The 23,228-nt window shown below is 42.2% G+C and overlaps 1 protein-coding gene across 1 annotated transcript in view; it reads left to right on the top strand.

The window, feature by feature from the left end:
- The window catches only part of FRYL (FRY like transcription coactivator), a 655,466-nt gene that overhangs the window by 230,650 nt on the left and 401,588 nt on the right, over nucleotides 1-23,228 (top strand). The window contains 1 exon segment of the mRNA XM_030191364.1: nucleotides 12,310-12,442. Coding sequence (XP_030047224.1) covers nucleotides 12,310-12,442 — 133 coding nt within the window.

The following is a 23,228-nucleotide window of genomic DNA, read 5'->3' as shown; positions in this document are numbered from 1 at the left end:
GGTGTCAGAGGATATGAAGGTGAAGAAACAATGTGACAAGGCGACGGCCGTGACCAGAAGGATGCTAGGCTACATAGAGAGGGGTATAACCAGCAGAAGAAAGGAGGTGTTGATGCTCCTCTACAAGTCGTTGGTGGGTCCACATTTGGAGTATTGTGTTCAGTTTTGGAGGCCGTATCTTGCTAATGATGTAAAAAGACTGGAAGCAGTGCAAAGAAAAGCTGCAAAAATGGTAAGGGATTTGCATTGCAAACCGTATGAGAAGAGACTTGCCAACTTGAACATGTATACTTTGGAGGAAAAGAGAAACAAGGGTGACATGATACAGACATTCAAATATTTGAAAGGTGCTAATCCGCAAACAAACCTCTTCCGGAGACGGGAAGGCAGTAGAACTAGAGGACATGAATTGAGGTTGAAGGGGGGCATACTCGGGAATAATGTCAGGAAGTATTTTTTCATGGAAAGGGTGGTAGATATGTGGAATGCCCTCCCGTGGGAGGTGGTGGAGATGAAAACGGTAATGGAATTCAAATATACGTGGGATAAACACAAAGGAATCCTGTTTAGAAGGAATGGACCTACGGAATCTTAGCGGAGATTGGGTGGCAACACCAGTAATTGGGAAGCAAAACCGATGCTGGGCAGACTTCTATGGTCTATGCCCTGATTGTAACTGAATAGATATGGATGGGCTGGAGTGTAAATTTTAAGGGGCTTCAACGTTAGCTTCAGAACTTTTAGTACAAGAACAGTGCTGGGCAGACTTCTACAGTCTGTGCCCTAAGAATGGCAAGGAGAAATCAAACTTGGGTATACATATAAAGTATCACATACCATGTAAAATTAGTTTATCTTGTTGGGCAGATTGGATGAACCGTACAGGTCTTTATCTGCCATCATTTACTGTGTTACTATGTTATAAGCCACAGTTGTTTCATTGTTCTCTGGTGGTGGAATCTATTCTCAAACAGACCAGAAGTTCTGGATACTTTGCTTCGGTATCCCTAGGCAGGGAAACTTGGACTCATTTGGGCATAAGATGTATCAGGACTCAATGCTCATATCTTGTATCCAGTCATTCCAGCTCTACATGAACCATTACTTGTGGACCCTAGTGCACAATATGATTTGACTGATACTCTCCCTCTGGTGCAGGCCAAATCACTTCACCTGTTGGCCAAACAGCAGAATGCTTGTCGCAGATTCCTGGCCAGGACGCATATGATACCTTTGTTGCATCCAGATCTGCAGAACTTATAGTGATGTGCAGACTGTCATGGCTGTGTCTCTCTCTAACTTGGACCTGATGGTCCAGCAGGGGTTGGTGGATGCCACTTGCTATGGAGATAACCTTCTGGAGAGAAAAGTGGAAGAGGTTGTAGACCTCATAAAGATACACACTGATACCATTGAAACTCTCTTCCGGTGAGTGCCTTCTGCACTCTTTTCTTCTATGAGGTTTTTGGGCAAGTTGAAGACAGATCCCTACTATTCTGAAAAGCACAGGTACACTCCTTCTTGCCCCACTCAGCAAGTTCAGCCCCATCAAGCTCGTTATCATCAACAGCGTGCGTAAAAGTCCCAGCTGGCCCCCTAAGTCAAAACAAGGGGTGAGTTTTTGACTGGCTTCAGCAGAGCATAACCGTGATCCAAGTAAATGTACCAGATGAGCTACTGGTAGGAGGGAGGCTGAGTTTTTTCCAAGAAAGGTGGCCTCTTGTAACCTCCAACTGATGGGTTCTTCAAATAGTCCATATTTTTTATGCCTACATTGATGAACCAGACCATCAAATTGCCCCTCTGAGAGCATCTTTCATATTATTTCTTCACAGGTAAGTACTCGCAGAGTAACTCTCCGCCCCTCTAAAGGCCCATGCAGTCATGCCTGTTCCACAAGGGGAAGAAGGAGGGGATTCTACTCCAGGTACTTTCTTTTGCGAAAGAAAACAGGGGGGATGTGTCTCATGTGGGCCCTGAAGGCCCTGAACAAATTCCTAGTCAAAGAAAAGTTCAGGCTAGTTTCCCTGAGCACCCTTCCCCCAATGATTCAGGAACAAGATTGTCTATGCTCTCAGGACTTGAAGGAAGCCTGCATGTATATCCTGATACTTCCAGGCCATAGGAGGTATCTCAGGTTTTAGGTGAGAACACATCACTTTCAGAACCATATCTTGCTATTTGGCCTTGCGTCAGCTTCCAGGGTTTTCACGAAATGTCTAGCAGTAGTCGCAGCATTGCTACGCAGACTTAGGTGTCCATGTGTTTCCATACTTGGATGATTGGCTGGTGAAAAATACATCAATGGAAGGTGCCCAGGAATCTATGCAAAAACTATTGAGGTGCTAGATCTACTAAGGTTTGTTTTAAACAACACTAAGTCTCATCTGCTCCCAACTGAAGAATTTTCATTTGAGGCGTGAGCGGACACTGTAATTATTCTGGCCACTCAGTTTCATGCCAGCCAGCAGGTCATGGTTTGGCAGGAGTTGAGGTTACTAGATCATGTGGCCTCCACTGTGCATGTCACTCCCTTGACATGTCTTCACATGAAAAACTGCCCAGTGGACCGAAGCTTTCCAGTGGTTTCAAGCCTCGGAGAACCCAGCGGATGTCATACACGTGACTCTAGAGTTAGTTCAGTCACTCCTTTTTGTGGAGAATTCGATCCAGTATGACCATGGGACTTCCATTCCAAATTGCTCAGCCCCAGAAGGTGCCGATGAGGAAGGCATCCCTCCCGGGGGGGGGGGGGGGGGCTCATTTAAATGGGCTTCACACTCAGGCTGCTTGATAAGCTCAGGAGAGAGATCTTCACATCAACCTTCTGGAGGTTCGGGCAATCTGGGATGCTGTAGAGGCTTTCAGAGATTGGCTGTCAAACCAAATTGTGCTGATCCAAACAATCAGGTTGTGATGTATTTCACCAACAAGCAGGGGGGTAGGGGATCATACCCTCTGTCAGGAGGTTCTCCGGATGTTTCAAAGGGCTATCCATAACAGGATAATTCTCAGTGCCACATATCTGGTGGAAAAGTGTAACTGCTTGTCCGACAGACTGAGCAGTGTTATTCAACCACAGGAGTAGTCACTCAACAAGTTGCCTACAAGATTTTGTGATAGTGGGGCACCCCTTCGTTGGATTTCTTTGACACTCCTTACATCCACAAAGTTCCTCAGTTTTGCTCCAGGTGCAGATCACACAACATACTAGTGTCAGATGCCTTCCTCCTCCATTGGGGAAATGGTCTTCTGTATGCATATCCTACCATTTCTCTCATTTGGCAAGACTGGGTAGGGTTACCTCATGGCTCCAGAAAAAGGAGGACGGATTGAGCCAGCCGGGTTTTACTTCCATTGCTTTCAATGGAAGTAATTGAGCCAGCCGGGTTTTACTTCCATTGCTTTCAATGGAAGTAAAGCCCGACTGGCTCAATCCGTCCTCCTTTTTCTGGAGCCATATGGTAACCCTAAGACTGGGGAACCATGATCCTAATCACCCAATATTAGCCCAAACAGATCTGGTCCCTCTTCTTCTGGAGTTATCCTCTGATGAAACTTAGAGATTGGAGTGTTTCAGATCCTCATAATGCAGAATGAGGGATCTCACCAATCTATTACATTTCTTTAAAGGGATGAGCAAACGTGGATAAAGGCGAGCCGGTTGATATTGTGTATCTGAATTTTCAAAAGACATTTGACAAAGTACCTCATGAAAGACTTCAGAAGAAATTGGAGAGTCATGGGATTGAAGGTAGTGTCCTATTGTGCATTAAAAACTGATTAAAGGATAGAAAACAGGGAGAAAGGTTAAATGGTCAGTATTCTTAATGGAGAAGGGTAGATAGTGGGGTTCCTCAGGGGTCTGTGCTGGGACCACTGCTTTTTAACATATTTGTAAATGATCTAAAGTTGGGAGTAACTAGTGAGGTAATTAAATTTGCTGATGACACAAAGTTATTAAAAGTTGTTAAATCACAATAGGATTGTGAAAAATTACAAGAGGACCTTGGGAGACTGGGTGCCTAAATGGCAGATGAATGTGAGCAAGTGCAAAGTGAAGCATGTGGGAAAGAGGAACCTGAACTATAGCTATGTCATGCAAGGTTCCACGTTAGGAGTCATCGACCAAGAAAGGGATCTCGGCATCGTTGTTGATGATACGTTGAAATGCTCTGCTCAGTGTGCTGCGGTGGCTAAGAAAACAAATAGAATGTAGGTATTATTAGGAAAGGAATGGAAAACAAAAGTGAGGATGTTTTAATGCCTTTGTATCTGTCCATGGTGCGACCGCACCTCGAATATTGTGTTCAATTCTGGTCACTGCATCTCAAAAAAGATATAGTGGAATTAGAAAAGGTACAGTGAAGGGTGACAAAAATGATAAAGGGGATGGGATGACTTCCCTATGAGGAAAGGCTGAAGCATCTAGGGCTCCTCAGTTTGGAGAAAAGATGGCTGAGGGGAGATATGATAGAGGTCTATAAAATAATGAGTGGAGAGGAACAGGTAGATGTGAATTGTTTGTTTACTCTTTCCAAAAATACTAGGAATAGGGGGCATGAGATGAAGCTACAAAGTAGTAAATTTAATACAAATTGGAGAAAATGTTTCTTCACTCAACGTGTAATTAAACTCTGGAATTTGTTGCCAGAGAATGTGGTAAAGGCGGTTAGCTTAGCGGGGTTAAAAAAGGGTATGTATGGTTTCCTAAAGAAAAAGTCCATAGACCATTATTAAATTGACTTGGGTAAAATCAACTGCTTATTTCTGGGATAAGCAGCATAAAATGTGTTGAGCTTTTTGGGATCTAGCCAGGTATTTGTGATCTGGATTGGCCACTGTTGGAAACAGGATGCTGGGCTTGATGGACCTTTGGTCTGTCCCAGTGTGGCAGTACTTATGTACTTATTGTACTTATCTCAACCTTCAGTCTCTAGCCTTTATAGCCTGGATGTTGAGAGCTTAGAATTTGCTTCCTTGCATTTCCCAGAGAGGGTCTCTAAGTTTTATTGGCTTCCAGGAAAGATTGTTCTTTCAAATGATGGAGGTTTGCTGTCTGGTGCGAGCAGTGCTTTTTTTGTAGAAAAAAAGGTGCTGGTACTCATTATTGGCGGGGTAACCACATATGGCTCCACCCCTATGATAGCCACGCCCACATTAGCCACACTTTTTATACCAGCTATGGCGCATATAAACAGACATCATTGAAAATATTATACTAGTGTAGGAAAAAAAATAATATGATTTTTTTCATCAGAAATAATTTCTGTAAGCTGTTACAGCTCCAGTATAGCCAGTGCAAAATAAGACTGCAGATGTAAATTCTCAAATTGGACATATTTCAAACACTAAAATGAAAATAAAATGATTTTTTTCTACCTTTTGTTATTTGGTGACCTTGTTTTTCTATCCATCCCAGTCTCTGATTCTGCTGCTCTCTATCTGTTCCCTTAACTCCGTGTCCAGAGCTTCCTTTCCATTTATTTCTTTACTTTCTTCCTTTCTCCTTCATTTCTTGCCATACATCCATAAGTAAAAGCTGGGTCCTCCTCCATGGAATTGACTGGAGGAGGTATAACGTGGATCCAGCTTTTGCCTATTTTCTCCATCCATGTGCAGTTTTTCTCCTTTCTTCTCTTTCCCTCATCTCCATCCATGTGCATCTTCTTTTTTCTTTCCTCCCCTCCATCCATGTCCAGCATTTCTCTTCTCTTCTCCCCTCCATCCATGTCCAGGATTTCTCCTCTCTTCCCTCCCCTGTATCCATAAAAAGGTGCCGGTACGTCGTACCATTGCGTACCGGCACAAAAAAAGCACTGGATGTGAGGGCACAGCCCTTGATCCTATTTTTTGTTTTACACGGATCCTGCTTGAATACTTTCTGCACCTCTCTGAGTCTGCTCTTAAGACCAACTCTGTAAGAGTTCACCTCAGTCCAATTAGTGCTTACCATCACTGTGTAGATATTAAGCCCATCTCTGAACAGCCTCTATTTCTCTTCTTGAGAGGTTTGCTGCTAACAAAGGCTACAATATTATTCACTGGTCAAGAAATGGAAAGAGAGGAGGAGGCATTGCACTAATTTACAAATCTTATTTTACAGTAACAACTACAGCTGAATCCATAACACCGCAACTTGAAATTGCTTCACTTAGGATCAACCACTCTAAGTTGCTTGACCATCTAAACATCATTTTGTTTTATAGACCACCGGGAAACTGGCAAGAATGCCAACCACAACTCATGGACTTCATTTCGAATGCTTGTGTATCTAATTCTAATCTTCTTATACTAGGGGACATATATTTGCACCTAGAAGACCACAATGCAAAAAATACACGAGAATGCAAGGACTTTCTCCAATTATGGGAATTTAATTGGACTAATACTCAGGCAACTCATGTTAAAGGTCACATGCTTGACCTCATCACACACAAATTCTCCACAGATCAAACCTTTATAATAACAGATATAAAATGGTCAGAGATACCATGGTCACACCACTTCATACTAAACATATCCATGCAATGGTGGATAAAAAACCTTGTCCAGAGACAAGAACTTAAAATTTACACTACAAGAGGTCAAATTGATCCGGCACTATTCTGGCAACAGTTCTATATGGACGAATGGACAGTTCAATTAGATTCTAATCAATACCTCTTAAATTGGGACAATAGATGCAAGAATATACTTGATACAATAGCACCATTACAAACAAGAACCTCGCGAAGACATAACTCACTACCTTGGTTTAATGACGAACTGAAAAAACTAAAAACTCAAGTAAGGAGACTTGAATGAGCATGGATTAAAATGAAAGATGAGCAAACATTTAATGCATGGAAAAAAATGCTAAGAAAATATGAATATACAATCAGACAAACTAAAAGGTCATATTACAAATCCAAAATCGGACCTGATTACAAGGACATACATAAGATATTCCAACTTCTACATAATCTTCTTGACACCTCACCGGTTACCTCAACTAATACTGATGCCACATCAGCAAATGATCTAGCCATTTACTTCAATGAGAAAATTATTAAATTACAATATACATTACCTATTAACTCTACTGAATATGAAGAATTCATTAACAGTTTGGACCCAACTACTGATGAATATCCAGCAGACCGAATATGGATAAATTTTGACTTACTGAAAGAGGAAACGGTCACTCAAGTGATCAACAAATTCACCAAGTCCCATTGCAAATTAGACACATGCCCCAGTTACTTAATAAAATCAGCTCCTCAACGTTTCATAACAGATCTCACCTCCTACTTAAATTACATGCTTCAACATGGATTATTTCCTCTGGATAAAGGCAATATACTACTTACACCAATTCCCAAAGACCTAAAGAAAAAATTAAATGATATATAACCAGTTATCGTCCAGTTGTAGCCATCCCCCTTGTAGTTAAGTTAATGGAAAGTCTAGTTACTAAACAACTTACCGACTATTTGAACAATTTCTCAGTCCTACATTCATCCCAATCTGGATTCCGAGCTAATCATAGTACCGAAACAGTACTTATAACACTCCTAACCAAATTCAAACAAATAATTGCAGCTGGCAATAATGTTCTCCTCTTACAATTCGACACATCCAGCGCGTTTGACATGGTTAGCCATGATATTTTACTGAACATTCTAGAATACTTCGGAATTGGAGGAAATGTACTGAATTGGCTTCGAAGCTTCCTAACAGCAAGAACATACCAAATGATATCAAAGTCGATTATATCATCACCATGGAGACCTGAATGTGGACTGCCTCAGGGATTGCTGCTTTCACCGATTCTATTTAACTTAATGATGCTACCATTAGCCAAGTCACTTTCCAACCAATCCCTAAACCCATATATCTATGCTGATGATGTTACGATATATATTCCGTTTAAAAACGACTTATCAGAAATCACAGATAAAATCAACCAACGCTTCCAAATAATTAACTCCTGGGCGGATGTATTCCAGCTAAAACTCAATGCAGAAAAGACACAATGCCTTATCCTCTCATCACAGTATAATAAAACCAATTATACCAATATAAAAACACTAAACCACAATCTTCCTGTTGCGGACACACTGAAACTCCTGGGAGTTACAATTGACCGAAACCTTACCCGAGATAACTACGTGAAAAATGTAACAAAGAAGATGTTCCATGCAATGTGGAAACTTAAAAGAATGAAACCTTTCTTCCCAAGAGAGGTATTTCGCATTTTGGTGCAATCACTGGTATTAAGCCATCTGGACTATTGTAATTCCATCTATGCCGGATGCAAAGCACAAACTATTAAGAGACTCCAGACAGCCCAAAACACAGCAGCTAGACTCGTATTTGGAAAAATGAAATATGAAAGCGCCAAACCCCTCAGAGAAAAATTACACTGGCTCCCACTAAAAGATCGAATTACATTCAAGATCTGTACCCTGGTTCATAGTCATACATGGAGAGGCCCCATCATATATGTCAGACCTCCTAGATCTACCAGCAAGAAATACAAAAAGTTCATCTCGAACTTTCTTAAACCTTCATTACCCCAATTGCAGAGGACTTAAATACAGATCAATATATGCGTCTAGTTTTTCCTACCTCTGCACGCAGCTGTGGAACACACTACCGAATGCCGTAAAGACACCGCACGATCTACTAACCTTCCGGAAGTTACTAAAGACAAACCTATTCAAAGAGACTTATAACAAGAATCCTTCATAAAAGACTTGACATCAAAAATGCACCAGAACAAACCAACATTGATTCCTTTATTCTGGTTACTTTAATTACATTGACATTATTGAACGTTTTACATTGTCCTTGTTCTTATATACCTGTTAGGAATTATTTATTCTAATTCACTTGATATTTTATCTTTAACATCTAAGTTGCTTGATATTCTTATATACCTTAATTGTAACTCTTCTCTATACTTATCATTCCGTTAATGGTTATCGCCATTGCGGCATAATGCAAGCCACATTGAGCCTGCAAATGTGTGGAAAAATGTGGGATACAAATGCAGCAAATAAAATGTTGATTTCTATGAGCCTGGTAGCTAAGGATTCCCACATGTGAGAATTAGCTGGCCTGCTTGTCCTTGGAGAGAGCGAAGTTACTTGCCGCTAGCAGGTATTCTACAAGGACAGCAGGCCATTTATTTTCACATACCCTCCCACCTCCCCTTGGAGTTATCTCATGTAGCTATGTTATTATACTAATTGGTCCCATGCATGCTTGGGGGGAAAGGCACCTACGCATATGCAGTGGGAGCACTCCCTCAGTCTCTTAAAGATACAGTACACTGGGCAGTGTTTCCGCACCAGGCAGTGTGGAGGATGACACCCACTTGTTAGAATAACTGTCCTGCTGTCCTTGGAGAATTCCTGCTTACTGGTAAGTAACTTTGCTTTTCCTTCAGAACCCTGGGGTGTATACCGTCTGGTCTAGGTGATTAGGCACTCTATAGCTTGCCAGTTTGCTCTTCCACATTCACTATGATCTGCTTCAGTTCCTTCAATTCATTAGATTGTTTCATGTATTGGAACCTTCTTCATATTCTCCTCAGCACTGTCTGACACAAAAAAAAATTGTAATAATTTTTCCTCTGTGTGGGCTTATCTCTCCTGAATGCCCCCTTTACCCCTTTGTCATTTAATAATCTAACCAGCTTCCTCACAGATTTCCTGTTTCTAATGTACTTGAAAAAGTTTTTGTTATTTTTTGCCTCTGTGGCAAGCCTCTCTTCAAATTCTTTTTCTTTGCTGCCTTAGTAATTTACACCTACCTTGCCTAATGCTTTTGCTGTTTTTAACACTTGGATTTTTTTCTGGTGCGTTTTAAAAAAATGTGTTCTTTTAGTTGAATAGCATTTGTCACTTCAGCTTTTAACAATGCTTATATTTACTTGGTTTTTTAAAAAATTTTCTAATGCATAGAATGCATCTTGTCATTGCTTTGAAGATAGTAGTTTTAAATTGCGTCCACATTCGTATAAACTTTTAACTTTTGCAGTTGCCCCTTTTAATTTTTTTCTGATTTTCTCATAGTCTCCCTTTCTAAAATTAAATGGTACAGCAGTAGTCTTCTTTAGTGGCCCTCCAGTGATTATGGCAAATTTTATTGTGTTATGGTCACTGTTACCAAGCAGGCCAGTCTTCCCCTCCCACTGTTTCATGCAGAACCTGATTCAAGAGGCTAAGTAAGAACTAAATATATATTTCCTGCTCATGGACCCAACTGATTTGCATCTAAAACAGTGATCTTCAGCACAAGGCCAGTGAGCTAGTGGTGGCCCCTGTGAACCCATAGTATGGCCTGTATCATAGTCTTGGGGGGGTTTTTTTTGTCTGCAGTAGAAGGAAACCCCAAAGCGTGTAGCTGTAGGGTTGAGAGCTGGTTTTAGATTTTGTTTGTGCCATGGCAGCTTCTGCCACTTAAAACCTGTTCCTTCCCTCCTTCCTGCTTCCAGGAGCAGCGTACTGACATACTGCCCAGGCAAGTAACATGGTGTGGCAGATGTGTGCCTACCGTGATACTAGAGTTTTACTTCTGCTGAGTGCCTTCCAGCAGTAAAATTGCTGTGGAGTCCCCTATGCAGAGTCCTACAGTTTTCAGTACTGGCCAGAATTTTGAACTGAGGCCATGCCAAACTGTGTCAGGTAGTGTTGTAGTACAGTTCTAGATAAGCTGCTGGTCCCATGCCTCCATTGACAGTCTCCACTTTACTGCTTGTTTGCATAAAGAAATAGTTTTTGGGTTAGGTACTACGGTCATGGTTTCTTACATCCCCAGAGTCTTCTGATTCAGAGTTCTACATAGTTGCAACTGAGCCCTGCCTTCCTGTCTGAGCTGCAACTTTTCTGAAAGGGGGGGTGGGGTACAGGGAGGAATATGCTTCTGGTGTGGTGTAGCCAGGGGACAGACACATGCTGCTGCCTTCTGACCTACTGTGCTAAAAATTATGCTTACAGTTGGCAGTCTTGGCAGGAGCTCTGTAATTGTCTCGGGAAGACTCATGGGGAGGGGAGGGTAAGAGATAGGAGATGGACATGTTGGGTAGGTGGGTTGATGAAGAGAGAGAGTGGGAAAGTGAGAAGTTTGAGACAGAGTGGTGGCACAAGTGTGTGTGTGTGTGTGTGTGGGGGGGGGGGGGGTTAGAGAGAAATAAACTGTTAGGAATGTGATGTTACTGGATTGTCAGCAGTGTCATGGCTCCACTTGAGAATAGTGGAGGAGTGGCCTAGTGGTTAGGGTGGTGGAGTTTGCTCCTGGGGAACTGAGGAACTGAGTTCAATTCCCACTTCAGGCACAGGCAGCTCCTTGTGACTCTGGGCAAGTCACTTAACCCTCCATTGCCCCATGTAAGCCGCATTGAGCCTGCCATGAGTGGGAAAGCGCGGGGTACAAATGTAGCAAAAATAAAAAAAATAAATATCCGCTCTCCTTCAGCTTCTTTGGAGTCTCCACTGGGACATCTGCCCATTCAATATTGGGGTAATTAATGTGTGTACAAACCAAATCCGAAAAGAGAGAGAACAGTATACACCCAACACTAGCTGTTTAAAAATGGTGTTAGAAACAATTAATAAATACCACAACCCACAAAATGTACACACTGAATCATTCCAGTTCCCCTGATGAAGCTTGAACTAGCGAAAAGGGGGGGAGGTGAGGCAGCTGACTACAATGGATTACGAAAGTCTAGACAGATAAGTTCACATTATAAGACAATTTTGTGATACGTATAGTTTTGCACACTTGTAATTTCAGTGAATAAGAATTTTTGAAGTTGTTAATTTTGTTTAAGCAATGGAGATTTTTTGACCGATGGTAGATAGTAGCCTCCATGAATCTTTGTGACCTGGTGGAGAGGTCTTCTTTTGACTGAGGTCTTTTTCTCCAATTACAGTTTTTTCTTTCTTTTTTTTATATGCACATTTTGTGGGATGAGGTATTTCCTACTCGTTTCCAATAGCATATTTTAACAGTATTTGGTTTTTGTAATTAAACTATCCCATTATTATGGTGGTATTAGCCTTTTTAACTTCTGTTAGCATTTCACTGTCTCTCTTTATTCTGCCCAGGTAGACATTAATATTCCTCAATGCTATAATTTTCCCTGTCATACATGTAATTTCTCTCCATAAAGATTCAACATTACATTTTAGTACCATAGAGAATTTACTTTCTGCAGTGGTCTTACATTCTAAGTTAGCACCTGAGGCAGTGGAAGGTTAAGTGGATTGCCCACATGGTGCAACAGTACTAACTCCATTTTCTTTGTTTCTGAAGGAATGTCAATCTACTATCCTCAAGTGCGGAAAGCATTAGACAGCATCCTTCGGCATCTAGATAAAGAAGTCGGGAGACCTATGTGTATGACTAGTGTACAGATGTCTAACAAGGAGCCTGAGGACATGATCACGTATGTAATATATAATTTCTACTCATTTAATACATTTGTATACTGGTTTAACAAAATACTGCACAGTAAAACCTGTTTTTTTTTTGTTTTTCTATAAGAGAATAGTGACAGCTTTTTTCTTTGTTTATGTACGTTCATCAAAATAATTAGCTCAGAACTAATCTTAAAACTGAAAATGTGTTAGCTCTGTCTACATATACACATAGGAGCTCACTTGATCTAGCATTTCACAGAATTGTTTGAAATGTAAAAGTTAGAGCCTTGGTCTTCATTTCCAGTTCTCTAAGGCATTAAAACAGATAGTAGCAGACCAGGGCTCACATTTTTTGTCTTTAAGATAGAGTTATTTTCTGTTCTTTGCCTGGAGGAGAGGCAGCATTGCTACTGACCTGAATCAGATGTTAATTAAGGTACTATGAGGAAGGTAGAATAGCTGCAAAGGTCACTAGGGCAATCTGATTACTGTGTTAACTTTCAAAGTGAACATTATTTTGCTTTGTGCTTGTTGATTTAAAGATTGGGGATAAAAGAGAAATTATAGGTTTATTGATTAAGGCAGTTTGAACTTACTACTACTAATCATTCAGTGCTACTAGATGTACTCAGCGCTGTACACTGAATATGTACAATCCCTGCTCAACAGAGCTTACAATCTAATCAAGCTCTGTTGAGCTTAAAAAAAAATCTAACTTTATTAACAAGTTTCCATATTGTAAAACCCTTTTCCCCGTAGTTCTAAACATGAACTTTCTGCCAGAGGTAGTCAATAGAAATCAAACAAAATAAAACATGGAAAAGAAAATAAGATGATACCTTTTTTATTGGACATAACTTAATACATTTCTTGATTAGCTTTTGAAGGTTGCCCTTCTTCTGTCATAGCCTACAGAATTAACAGAAGGCCAGTGTTCAAAGTATTAGGTCAAAGTACTTAAGTGAGAGTAAAACAGTTATTGCTTAATATAATATTTTTTGAATAAAAAGTAAAAGTACCGCAGCTACAATGAATGCTATTGTTAATGTTTTTATCCCAATAATATTTCTACTCTATAATTGAATCCACTTTGCTTTTAGTAAAACTAAAAATTGAAAATAACTGTCACTGATATGATTGCATTTGTGAGTCATTAATCCTTCATAGCTGAAAAGGTTTTCATCAACTGCACTAGCAGGAATTGGAGTGTTCAGTCTGACTAAAAAGTTCCTTCAAATCAGACCAGGCTGAAAAATTGTTGAAGTTTTCTGATAGGATCTGCAGTGTTGATCAAGGGAATTTCTGTTTGAAACTCTTGACTTCCATATAGCAAAGAATAATTTAGCATCATCATTGTCATTATCATCTGCATTAAAAGTAGTGCTATATAACTCATCATTGGCATCTTCATCTTTGTTATCATCGTAATGCTGTCCAGTTCCAGAGAAGGCTTTTCACAAAGTTGGAATCATCTGTCGTTCTAACAATTTTTCATCAGATGGCAAACTCCGTTTGAATATATTCGAAAACTGATGCAAGAACATTGAGGGGCCTTTTTACTAAGGTTCTTAGGTTCCTACGCATGCTCAAAGCGTGTTAATTTTGAGAGATTATCCATTGTTTGTATATCGAGGTTTGAAATAGCAAAATCTTTTCCAAGTTTTTGCCATTTCATTTGTTTACCAAGGAATCATCATTTCTCTGTGGACAAGCAGGCATGATATTTTCACAAATGGGTGATGTCATCCACGGAGCCTGGTGCAGACACTGCCATAGTGCACCTTCACTTTAAAACTTTGCATGCATGGGTTCCTTCCCGCCTGACACTCATGTGTGGGACGTGGATCAGAGAAGTTGGACTTCTAATCGTTCCTCAGCGCTTCAAACTTTTCATTTTGGTTCCTTCCCTTTTTTGCGATTTTTTTTTTTTTTCTCATTTTTCTTTTTCTTTATTATATTTCATTATTTTTCATTTTATCTTTTTCGGCAGCTCGTGTCTCTGAGCCCATTTTTTTGACTGGGAAGCATCGACCATTTTCTGGTACAGAAGTACTCAAGCTCCCTGGGCCATTGAGCCTTTTGACCTTGCATCAGCCGTTTTTCCCTCAATGTCAACAAGGGTGCCGAGTGCATTAAGAAGTGTACTCAGTGCAATAGGACCATAACTGGTGTGTTCAGTGCTTGGGTCCAGAGCACCAGAACATACAGTGTGGCCTCTGCCTGCAAATGCAAGCAAGGACACTTAAAACCTGTAGATTCTAGCATGAAAAACTTTTTGGTTCTGCATCGGCATTGACATTGAACATAGTAGGAGAATTCGGCACTCAATGCATAACCTGCGTCAAATCGACATCAGATACACCTGATGTAGCATTGACAATCTCTGACATTGGACTCAGTACTGCAACCATAGAAGGACTCTACGTCTTCTTCATCGCTGCTGCGTGCATTGAAGGACCTGCAGCGTAAAAAACTTTAAAAGCATCACCATTGTTCTCCCTCCAGGTACTCTGCCAACACCTCCCCTGCATTGATCTTTTCGATGCACAGGAAGTGTCCATGACACAGTGACCACTGTCCTTCCCTCCAACTTATTACTCAACAAGAGGCTTTCAAGTTCTTCAATATCTCATATGCTTGCACAGGCAATAACTTGGGCTGCGTACACAATGCTTTCTCAGCTGGTTGCAAAGCCTACTGTACAAGAGGAAATCTGGGAGATGCTCAAAGAGGAGCTCTCAGGGCTATTGCTTACGTGGTCTATTCAGGCTTACAGGGTGCTTGACTAGCCTTAGCCCAGCCCATAGATATATCAGAGAGACAGTCATGGGAGAGGACCTGCACAATGGTTTGTCGACATCAGCAGAAGCCAGCCTCTGAGAATATCTGCCTGAATGCATTTCGATGCAGAGTTGATGCTCTAGTCGACACACTCTTCCACGTACTTTGAAGAGTCAGACTTGGACCCCTCCTGGGACACAGACCAGGACCCACATGACCTATCAGCTGAGGATTCCTATGACATTCCATCTGATCCTTCTCTACCACCCGAGAGACATTAGTTTCCTCTAGAAAGTATATCCTTCCCTGACTTTGTCTGTGAGTTGGCCCGAGCCATATCTTTCAAATTGAAAACAGAGGAGGAACCTTGTTCAGAACTCACTGAAGTTCTAGATTATGAATCCCTTCTTAGAAAAGGAATCATAAGTACATAAGTATTGCCATACTGGGAAAGACCAAAGGTCCATCGAGCCCAGCATCCTGTTTTCAACAGTGGCCAATCCAGGTCACAAATACCCGGCAAGATCCCCAAAATGTACAAAACATTTTATACTGCTTATCCCAGAAGTAGTGGATTTTCCCCAAGTCCATTTAATAACGGTCTATGGACTGGACTTTTCCTTTAGGAAGCCGTCTAAACCTTTTTAAAACTCCGCTAAGCTAACCGCCTTTACCACATTCTCTGGCAACGAATTCCAGAGTTTAATTACACGTTGAGTGAAGAAAAATTTTCTTCGATTCTTTTAAATTTACTACATTGTAGCTTCATCGCATGCCCTCTGGTCCTAGTATTTTTGGAAAGCGTGAACAAACGCTTCACATCTACCCGTTCAACTCCACTCATTATTTTGTAGACCTCTTATCATATCTCCCCTCAGCCGCCTTTTCTCTAAGCTGAAGAGCCCTAGCCGCTTTAGCCTTTCCTCATAGGGAAGTCGTCCCATCTCCTTTATCATTTTTGTCGCCCTTCACCTTTTCTAATTCCAGTATATCTTTTTTGAGATGTGGCGACCAGAATTGAACACAATATTCGAGGTGCGGTCGCACCATGGAGCGATACAAAGGCATTATAATATCCTCATTTTTGTTTTCCACTCCTTTCCTAATAACACCTAACATTATGTTTGCTTTCTTAGCCACAGCAGCACACTGAGCAGAAGGTTTAAACGTATCATCAACACCTAGATCCCTTTCTTGGTCCGTGACTCCTAACGTGGAACCTTGCATGACGTAGCTATAATTTAGGTTCCTCTTTCCCACATGCATTACTTTGCACTTGCTCACATTATGGTCACATTCATGACCTTCAAGCCCTGATGTTGGAGACTGACTTGGACATACAGTGGTGGAAATAAGTATTTGATCCCTTGCTGATTTTGTAAGTTTGCCCACTGACAAAGACATGAGCAGCCCATAATTGAAGGGTAGGTTATTGGTAACAGTGAGAGATAGCACATCACAAATTAAATCCGGAAAATCACATTGTGGAAAGTATATGAATTTATTTGCATTCTGCAGAGGGAAATAAGTATTTAATCCCTCTGGCAAACAAGACCTAATACTTGGTGGCAAAACCCTTGTTGGCAAGCACAGCGGTCAGACGTCTTCTGTAGTTGATGATGAGGTTTGCACACATGTCAGGAGGAATTTTGGTCCACTCCTCTTTGCAGATCATCTCTAAATCATTAAGAGTTCTGGGCTGTCGCTTGGCAACTCGCAGCTTCAGCTCCCTCCATAAGTTTTCAATGGGATTAAGGTGTGGTGACTGGCTAGGCCACTCCATGACCCTAATGTGCTTCTTCCTGAGCCACTCCTTTGTTGCCTTGGCTGTATGTTTTGGGTCATTGTCGTGCTGGAAGACCCAGCCACGACCCATTTTTAAGGCCCTGGCGGAGGGAAGGAGGTTGTCACTCAGAATTGTACGGTACATGGCCCCATCCATTCTCCCATTGATGCGGTGAAGTAGTCCTGTGCCCTTAGCAGAGAAACACCCCCAAAACATAACATTTCCACCTCCATGCTTGACAGTGGGGACGGTGTTCTTTGGGTCATAGGCAGCATTTCTCTTCCTCCAAACACGGCGAGTTGAGTTCATGCCAAAGAGCTCAATTTTTGTCTCATCTGACCACAGCACCTTCTCCCAATCACTCTCGGCATCATCCAGGTGTTCACTGGCAAACTTCAGACGGGCCGTCACATGTGCCTTCCGGAGCAGGGGGACCTTGCGGGCACTGCAGGATTGCAATCCGTTATGTCGTAATGTGTTACCAATGGTTTTCGTGGTGACAGTGGTCCCAGCTGCCTTGAGATCATTGACAAGTTCCCCCCTTGTAGTTGTAGGCTGATTTCTAACCTTCCTCATGATCAAGGATACCCCACGAGGTGAGATTTTGCGTGGAGCCCCAGATCTTTGTCGATTGACAGTCATTTTGTACTTCTTCCATTTTCTTACTATGGCACCAACAGTTGTCTCCTTCTCGCCCAGCGTCGTACTGATGGTTTTGTAGCCCATTCCAGCCTTGTGCAGGTGTATGATCTTGTCCCTGACATCCTTAGACAGCTCCTTGCTCTTGGCCATTTTGTAGAGGTTAGAGTCTGACTGATTCACTGAGTCTGTGGACAGGTGTCTTTCATACAGGTGACCATTGCCGACAGCTGTCTGTCATGCAGGTAACGAGTTGATTTGGAGCATCTACCTGGTCTGTAGGGGCCAGATCTCTTACTGGTTGGTGGGGGATCAAATACTTATTTCCCTCTGCAGAATGCAAATAAATTCATATACTTTCCACAATGTGATTTTCCGGATTTAATTTGTGATGTGCTATCTCTCACTGTTACCAATAACCTACCCTTCAATTATGGGCTGCTCATGTCTTTGTCAGTGGGCAAACTTACAAAATCAGCAAGGGATCAAATACTTATTTCCACCACTGTAGTTGCAGTCACAGAGACATGGCTCAATGGTTCCCATGAATGGGATGTAAACATACCAGGCTATAATCTTTTTAGGAAGGATAGAGAGGGACGTAAAGGTGGAGGAGTAGCTCTGTATGTGAGAAATGATATCGCAGCAACTGAAATGACAGGGAAGTGGGGAAAGGAAGAAGCGATATGGATCACCTTAACAAGAGAGGATAGAACCTTGGTCCACGTGGGTGTTGTCTACAGACCCCCGACACAATTGGAGGAACTGGATAAAGATCTGATCGCTGATATTCAAAAGTTGTGGAAGAAAAGAGAGGTGCTGTTGTTGGGAGATTTTAATCTGCCAGATGTAGATTGGAAGGTGCCTTCTGCGAAATCGGAAAGAAGTAGAGAGATTGTGGATGCTTTCCAAAGTGCTCTGCTCAGACAAATGGTGACGGAACCCACAAGGGAGGGAGTGAAGCTGGATCTGGTGCTCACGAATGGAGATAGTGTGTCAAATGTCCAAGTGGCTGCGCACCTGGGAAGCAGTGACCATCAAACGGTTTGTTTTGATATAACGGCTCATGTGGTTAGCGGCCACTCTAAACTCAAAGTCCTGGACTTCAAGCGAACTGACTGTAACAAAATGGGGGAATACCTGAGGAAGGAGCTGATGGGCTGCGAGAACGCACAACATGTGGAAGGACAGTGGTCTAAGCTGAAAGAAGTAATAAACAGGGCCACAGACCTTTATGTAAGGAGAGTAAATAAAAGCAAGAAAAAAAGGAAACCGATATGGTTTTCAAAGCAATTGGCTGAGAAAATAAAGGCTAAAGAGTTAGCATTCCAGAAATACAAAAAATGTCAAGTAGAGGAACACGGGGAGGAATACCGGATGAAACTGAAAGAAGCCAAGAGAGAGGTATGTCTGGCGAAGGCGCAAGCAGAAGAACAAATGGCTAGAAATGTACGGAGGGGAGACAAAAACTTCTTCAGGTATATTAGTGAAAGGAGAAAGACTAAAAAGGGGATTGTGAGACTAAAAGATACAGCAAAATGCTATGTAGAAAATGATGAAGAAAAAGCCAATTTGCTAAATAGATACTTTTGTTCTGTTTTCACTGAAGAAAATCCTGGGGAAGGACCAAGAGGGACTGGCAAAAGTACACCTGAGAATGAAGTGGATAGAGCACCGTTCACGGAAGAGAGTGTATATGAACAACTTGGAAAGCTAAAGGTGGACAAAGCCATGGGGCCGGATGGGATCCACCCCAGAATACTGAGGGAGCTCAGAGAGATTCTGGCAGGTCCTCTTAAAGATTTGTTTAATAAATACTTGGAGACGGGAGAGGTTCCGAGGGATTGGAGAACGGCGGAGGTGGTCCCTCTTCACAAAAGTGGTGATAGGGAAGAAGCTGGAAACTACAGGCCGGTAAGCCTTACTTCGGTTATTGGAAAAGTAATGGAAGCTATGCTGAAGGAAAGGATAGTGAATTTCCTGGAAGCCAATAAGTTGCAAGATCCGAGACAACATGGTTTCACCAAAGGGAAATCATGCCAAACGAATCTCATTGAATTCTTTGACTGGGTGACAGGAGAATTAAATCGAGGACGTGCTATAGACGTCATCTACTTAGATTTCAGCAAGGCTTTTGACACGGTTCCCCACAGGAGGCTCTTGAATAAACTAGACGAGCTGAAGATAGGACCCGAAGTGGTGAACTGGATTAGGAACTGGTTGACGGGCAGATGCCAGAGGGTGGTGGTAAATGGAGTTCGCTCAGAGGAGGGCAAGGTGAGTAGTGGAGTGCCTCAGGGATCGGTGCTGGGGCCCATTCTGTTCAGTATATTTGTGAGTGACATTGCCGAAGGGTTACAAGGTAAAGTTTGCCTTTTTGCGGATGACACCAAGATTTGCAACGGAGTGGACACCCCGGAGGGAGTGGAAAACATGAAAAAAGATCTGAAGAAGCTGGAAGAATGGTCTAACATTTGGCAATTAAAATTCAATGCGAAGAAATGCAAAGTGATGCACTTAGGGAGTAGAAATCCAAGGGAGGCGTATGTGTTAGGTGGGGAGAGCCTGATAGACACGGACGGGGAGAGGGATCTTGGGGTGATAGTATCTGAGGACCTGAAGGCGATGAAACAGTGCGACAAGGCGGTGGCCGTAGCGAGAAGGTTGCTAGGCTGTATAGAGAGAGGTGTGACCAGCAGAAGAAAGGAGGTTTTAATGCCCCTGTATAAGACGTTGGTGAGGCCCCACCTGGAGTATTGTGTTCAGTTTTGGAGGCCATACCTTGCAAAGGATGTTAAAAAAATGGAAGCGGTACAAAGAAAAGCCACGAGGATGGTATGGGAGTTGCGTTCCAAGACGTATGAAGAGAGACTTGCTGACCTGAACATGTATACTCTGGAGGAAAGGAGGAACAGGGGTGATATGATACAGACGTTCAGATATTTGAAAGGTATTAATCTGCAAACGAATCTTTTCCGGAGATGGGAAGGCGGTAGAACGAGATGACATGAAATGAGATTGAAGGGGGGCAGACTCAGGAAAGATGTCAGGAAGTATTTCTTCACGGAGAGGGTGGTAAACGCTTGGAATGCCCTCCCGCGGGAGGTGGTGGACATGAAAACGGTAACGGAATTCAAACATGCGTGGGATAGGCATAAAGGAATCCTGTGCAGAAGGAATGGATCCACAGAAGCTTAGCTGAAATTGGATGACGGGGGGAAGAGGGGTTGGTGGTTGAGAGGCTAGGATAGGGGAGGGCAGACTTATACGGGGTCTGTGCCAGAGCCGGTGATGGGAAGCGGGACTGGTGGTTGGGAGGCGGGAAATACTGCTGGACAGACTTATATGGTCTGTGCCCTGAAAAAGACAGGTACAAATCAAGGTAAGGTATACACATACGAGTTTATCGTGGGCAGACTAGATGGACCGTGCAGGTCTTTTTCTACCGTCATCTACTATGTTACTATGTTAAACGTCATCTGCCATTTAGACGCCCAGTCTCCCAGTCTCGTAAGGTCCGCTTGTAATTTTTCACAATCCTCCCGCGATTTAACGACTTTGAATAACTTTGTGTCATCAGCAAATTTAATTACCTCACTAGTTGCTCCCATCTCTAGGTCATTTATAAATATGTTAAAAGCAGCGGCCCCAGCACAGACCCCTGGGGAACCCCACTAACTACCCTTCTCCATTGGGAATACTGACCATTTAACCCTACTCTCTGTTTTCTATCTTTTAACCAGTTTTTAATCCACAATAGAACACTGCCTCCTATCCCATGACTCTCCAATTTCCTCTGGAGTCTTTCATGAGGTACTTTGTCAAACTCCTTCTGAAAATCCAGATACACAATATCAACTGGCTCCCCTTTATCCACATGTTTGTTCACCCCTTCAAAGAAATGTAGTAGATTGGTGAGGCAAGATTTCCCTTCACTAAATAAATCCATGCTGACTTTGTCTCATTAATCCATACTTTTGAATATGCTCTGTAATTTTGTTTTTAATAATAGTCTCTACCATTTTGCCCGACACCGACGTCAGACTCACCGGTCTATAATTTCCCAGATCTCCTCTGAAACCTTTTTTAAAAATCTGCGTTACATTGGCCACCCTCCAATCTTCCGGTACCACGCTCGATTTTAAGGATAAATTACATATTTCTAACAATAGCTCCACAAGCTCATTTTTCATGCAATTATGCATAATTCCACTTCATGCAATTATGAAGAATACTCTGTTCAAAACTGGAAGACTCCAAAGAGAATTGACAGAATATACAGGAGACAGAAATGAACTGATTTTGAAAAAACACAGCTCACCATTCCTTAGTTGTGGAATCTGCTTGGGAAGCTCGCCAGGTGCCCTTGGCCTGGATTGGCTGCTGTCGTGGACAGGATGCTGGGCTCGATGGACCCTTGGTCTTTTCCCAGGGTGGCATTACTTATGTACTTATGCTTTAAAATGTATTCACAATACGAGATCTCATACTTCTGCTCCTCCAGGCAGAGAAGCTAGAACATTATAGTAACATAGTAAATGACGGCAGATAAAGACCTGTATGGTCCAGCCATTCTGCCCAACAAGATAAACTCATTTTATATGGTAAGTGATATTTTATACCTGAGTTTGATTTGTCCTTGCCATTCTCGGGGCACAGACCATAGAAGTCTGCCCAGCACTACTGTTGTGCTAAGTTCTGAAGCTAATGTCGAAACCCCTTAAAATTTACACTCCAGCCCATCCGTATCTATTCAGTCACGATCAGGGCATAGACCGTAGAAGTCTGCCCAGCACCGGTTTTGCTTCCCAATTACCAGAGTCACCACCTAAGATTCCGTGGATCTATTCCTTCTAAACAGGATTCCTTTGTGTTTATCCCAAGCATGTTTGAATTCCATTACCATTTTCATCTCCACCACCTCCCACGGGAGGGCATTCCACATATCCACCACCCTCTCCATGAAAAAATACTTCCTGACATTAGTCCTGAGTCTGCCCCCCCTTTCAACCTCAATTCATGGTCTCTAGTTCCTACTGCCTTCCCTTCTCTGAAAAAGGTTTGTTTTGCAGATTAACACCTTTCAAATATTTGAACATCTGTATCATGTCGCCCCTGTTTCTCCTTTGCTCCAAGGTATACATGTTCAGGTCAGCAAGTCTCTCCTCGTACGTTTGCAACGCAAATCCCTTACCATTTTTGTAGCTCTTTTTTTCACTGCTTCCAGTCTTTTTACATCTTTAGCAAGATACAGCCTCCAAAACTGAACACAATACTCCAAGTGGGGCCTCACCAACGACTTGTAGAGGAGTATCAACACTTCCTTTCTTCTGCTGGTTATACCCTTCTCTGTGAAGCCTAGCATCCTTCTGGCTACGCCCGTCGCCTTGTCACATTGTTTCTTCACCTTCAGATCCTCCAATACCAACACCCCAAGGTCTCTCTCCTGAGTCGAGCTTACTAATCTCTCCCCTCCTATCCGGTGTCTCTCTTTTGGGTTTCTGCACCCCAAGTGCATCACTCCACACTTCTTGGCATTAAATTTTAACTATTAGCTTTATATAGAAACCATATGTGCCAAGATAAAACATATAAGAAAAATATGT

The sequence above is a fragment of the Microcaecilia unicolor genome, chromosome 2 (genome assembly GCF_901765095.1).
Source record: "Microcaecilia unicolor chromosome 2, aMicUni1.1, whole genome shotgun sequence".
Lineage (NCBI taxonomy): Eukaryota > Metazoa > Chordata > Amphibia > Gymnophiona > Siphonopidae > Microcaecilia > Microcaecilia unicolor.
This window is presented reverse-complemented; position numbering and strand designations above follow the sequence as displayed.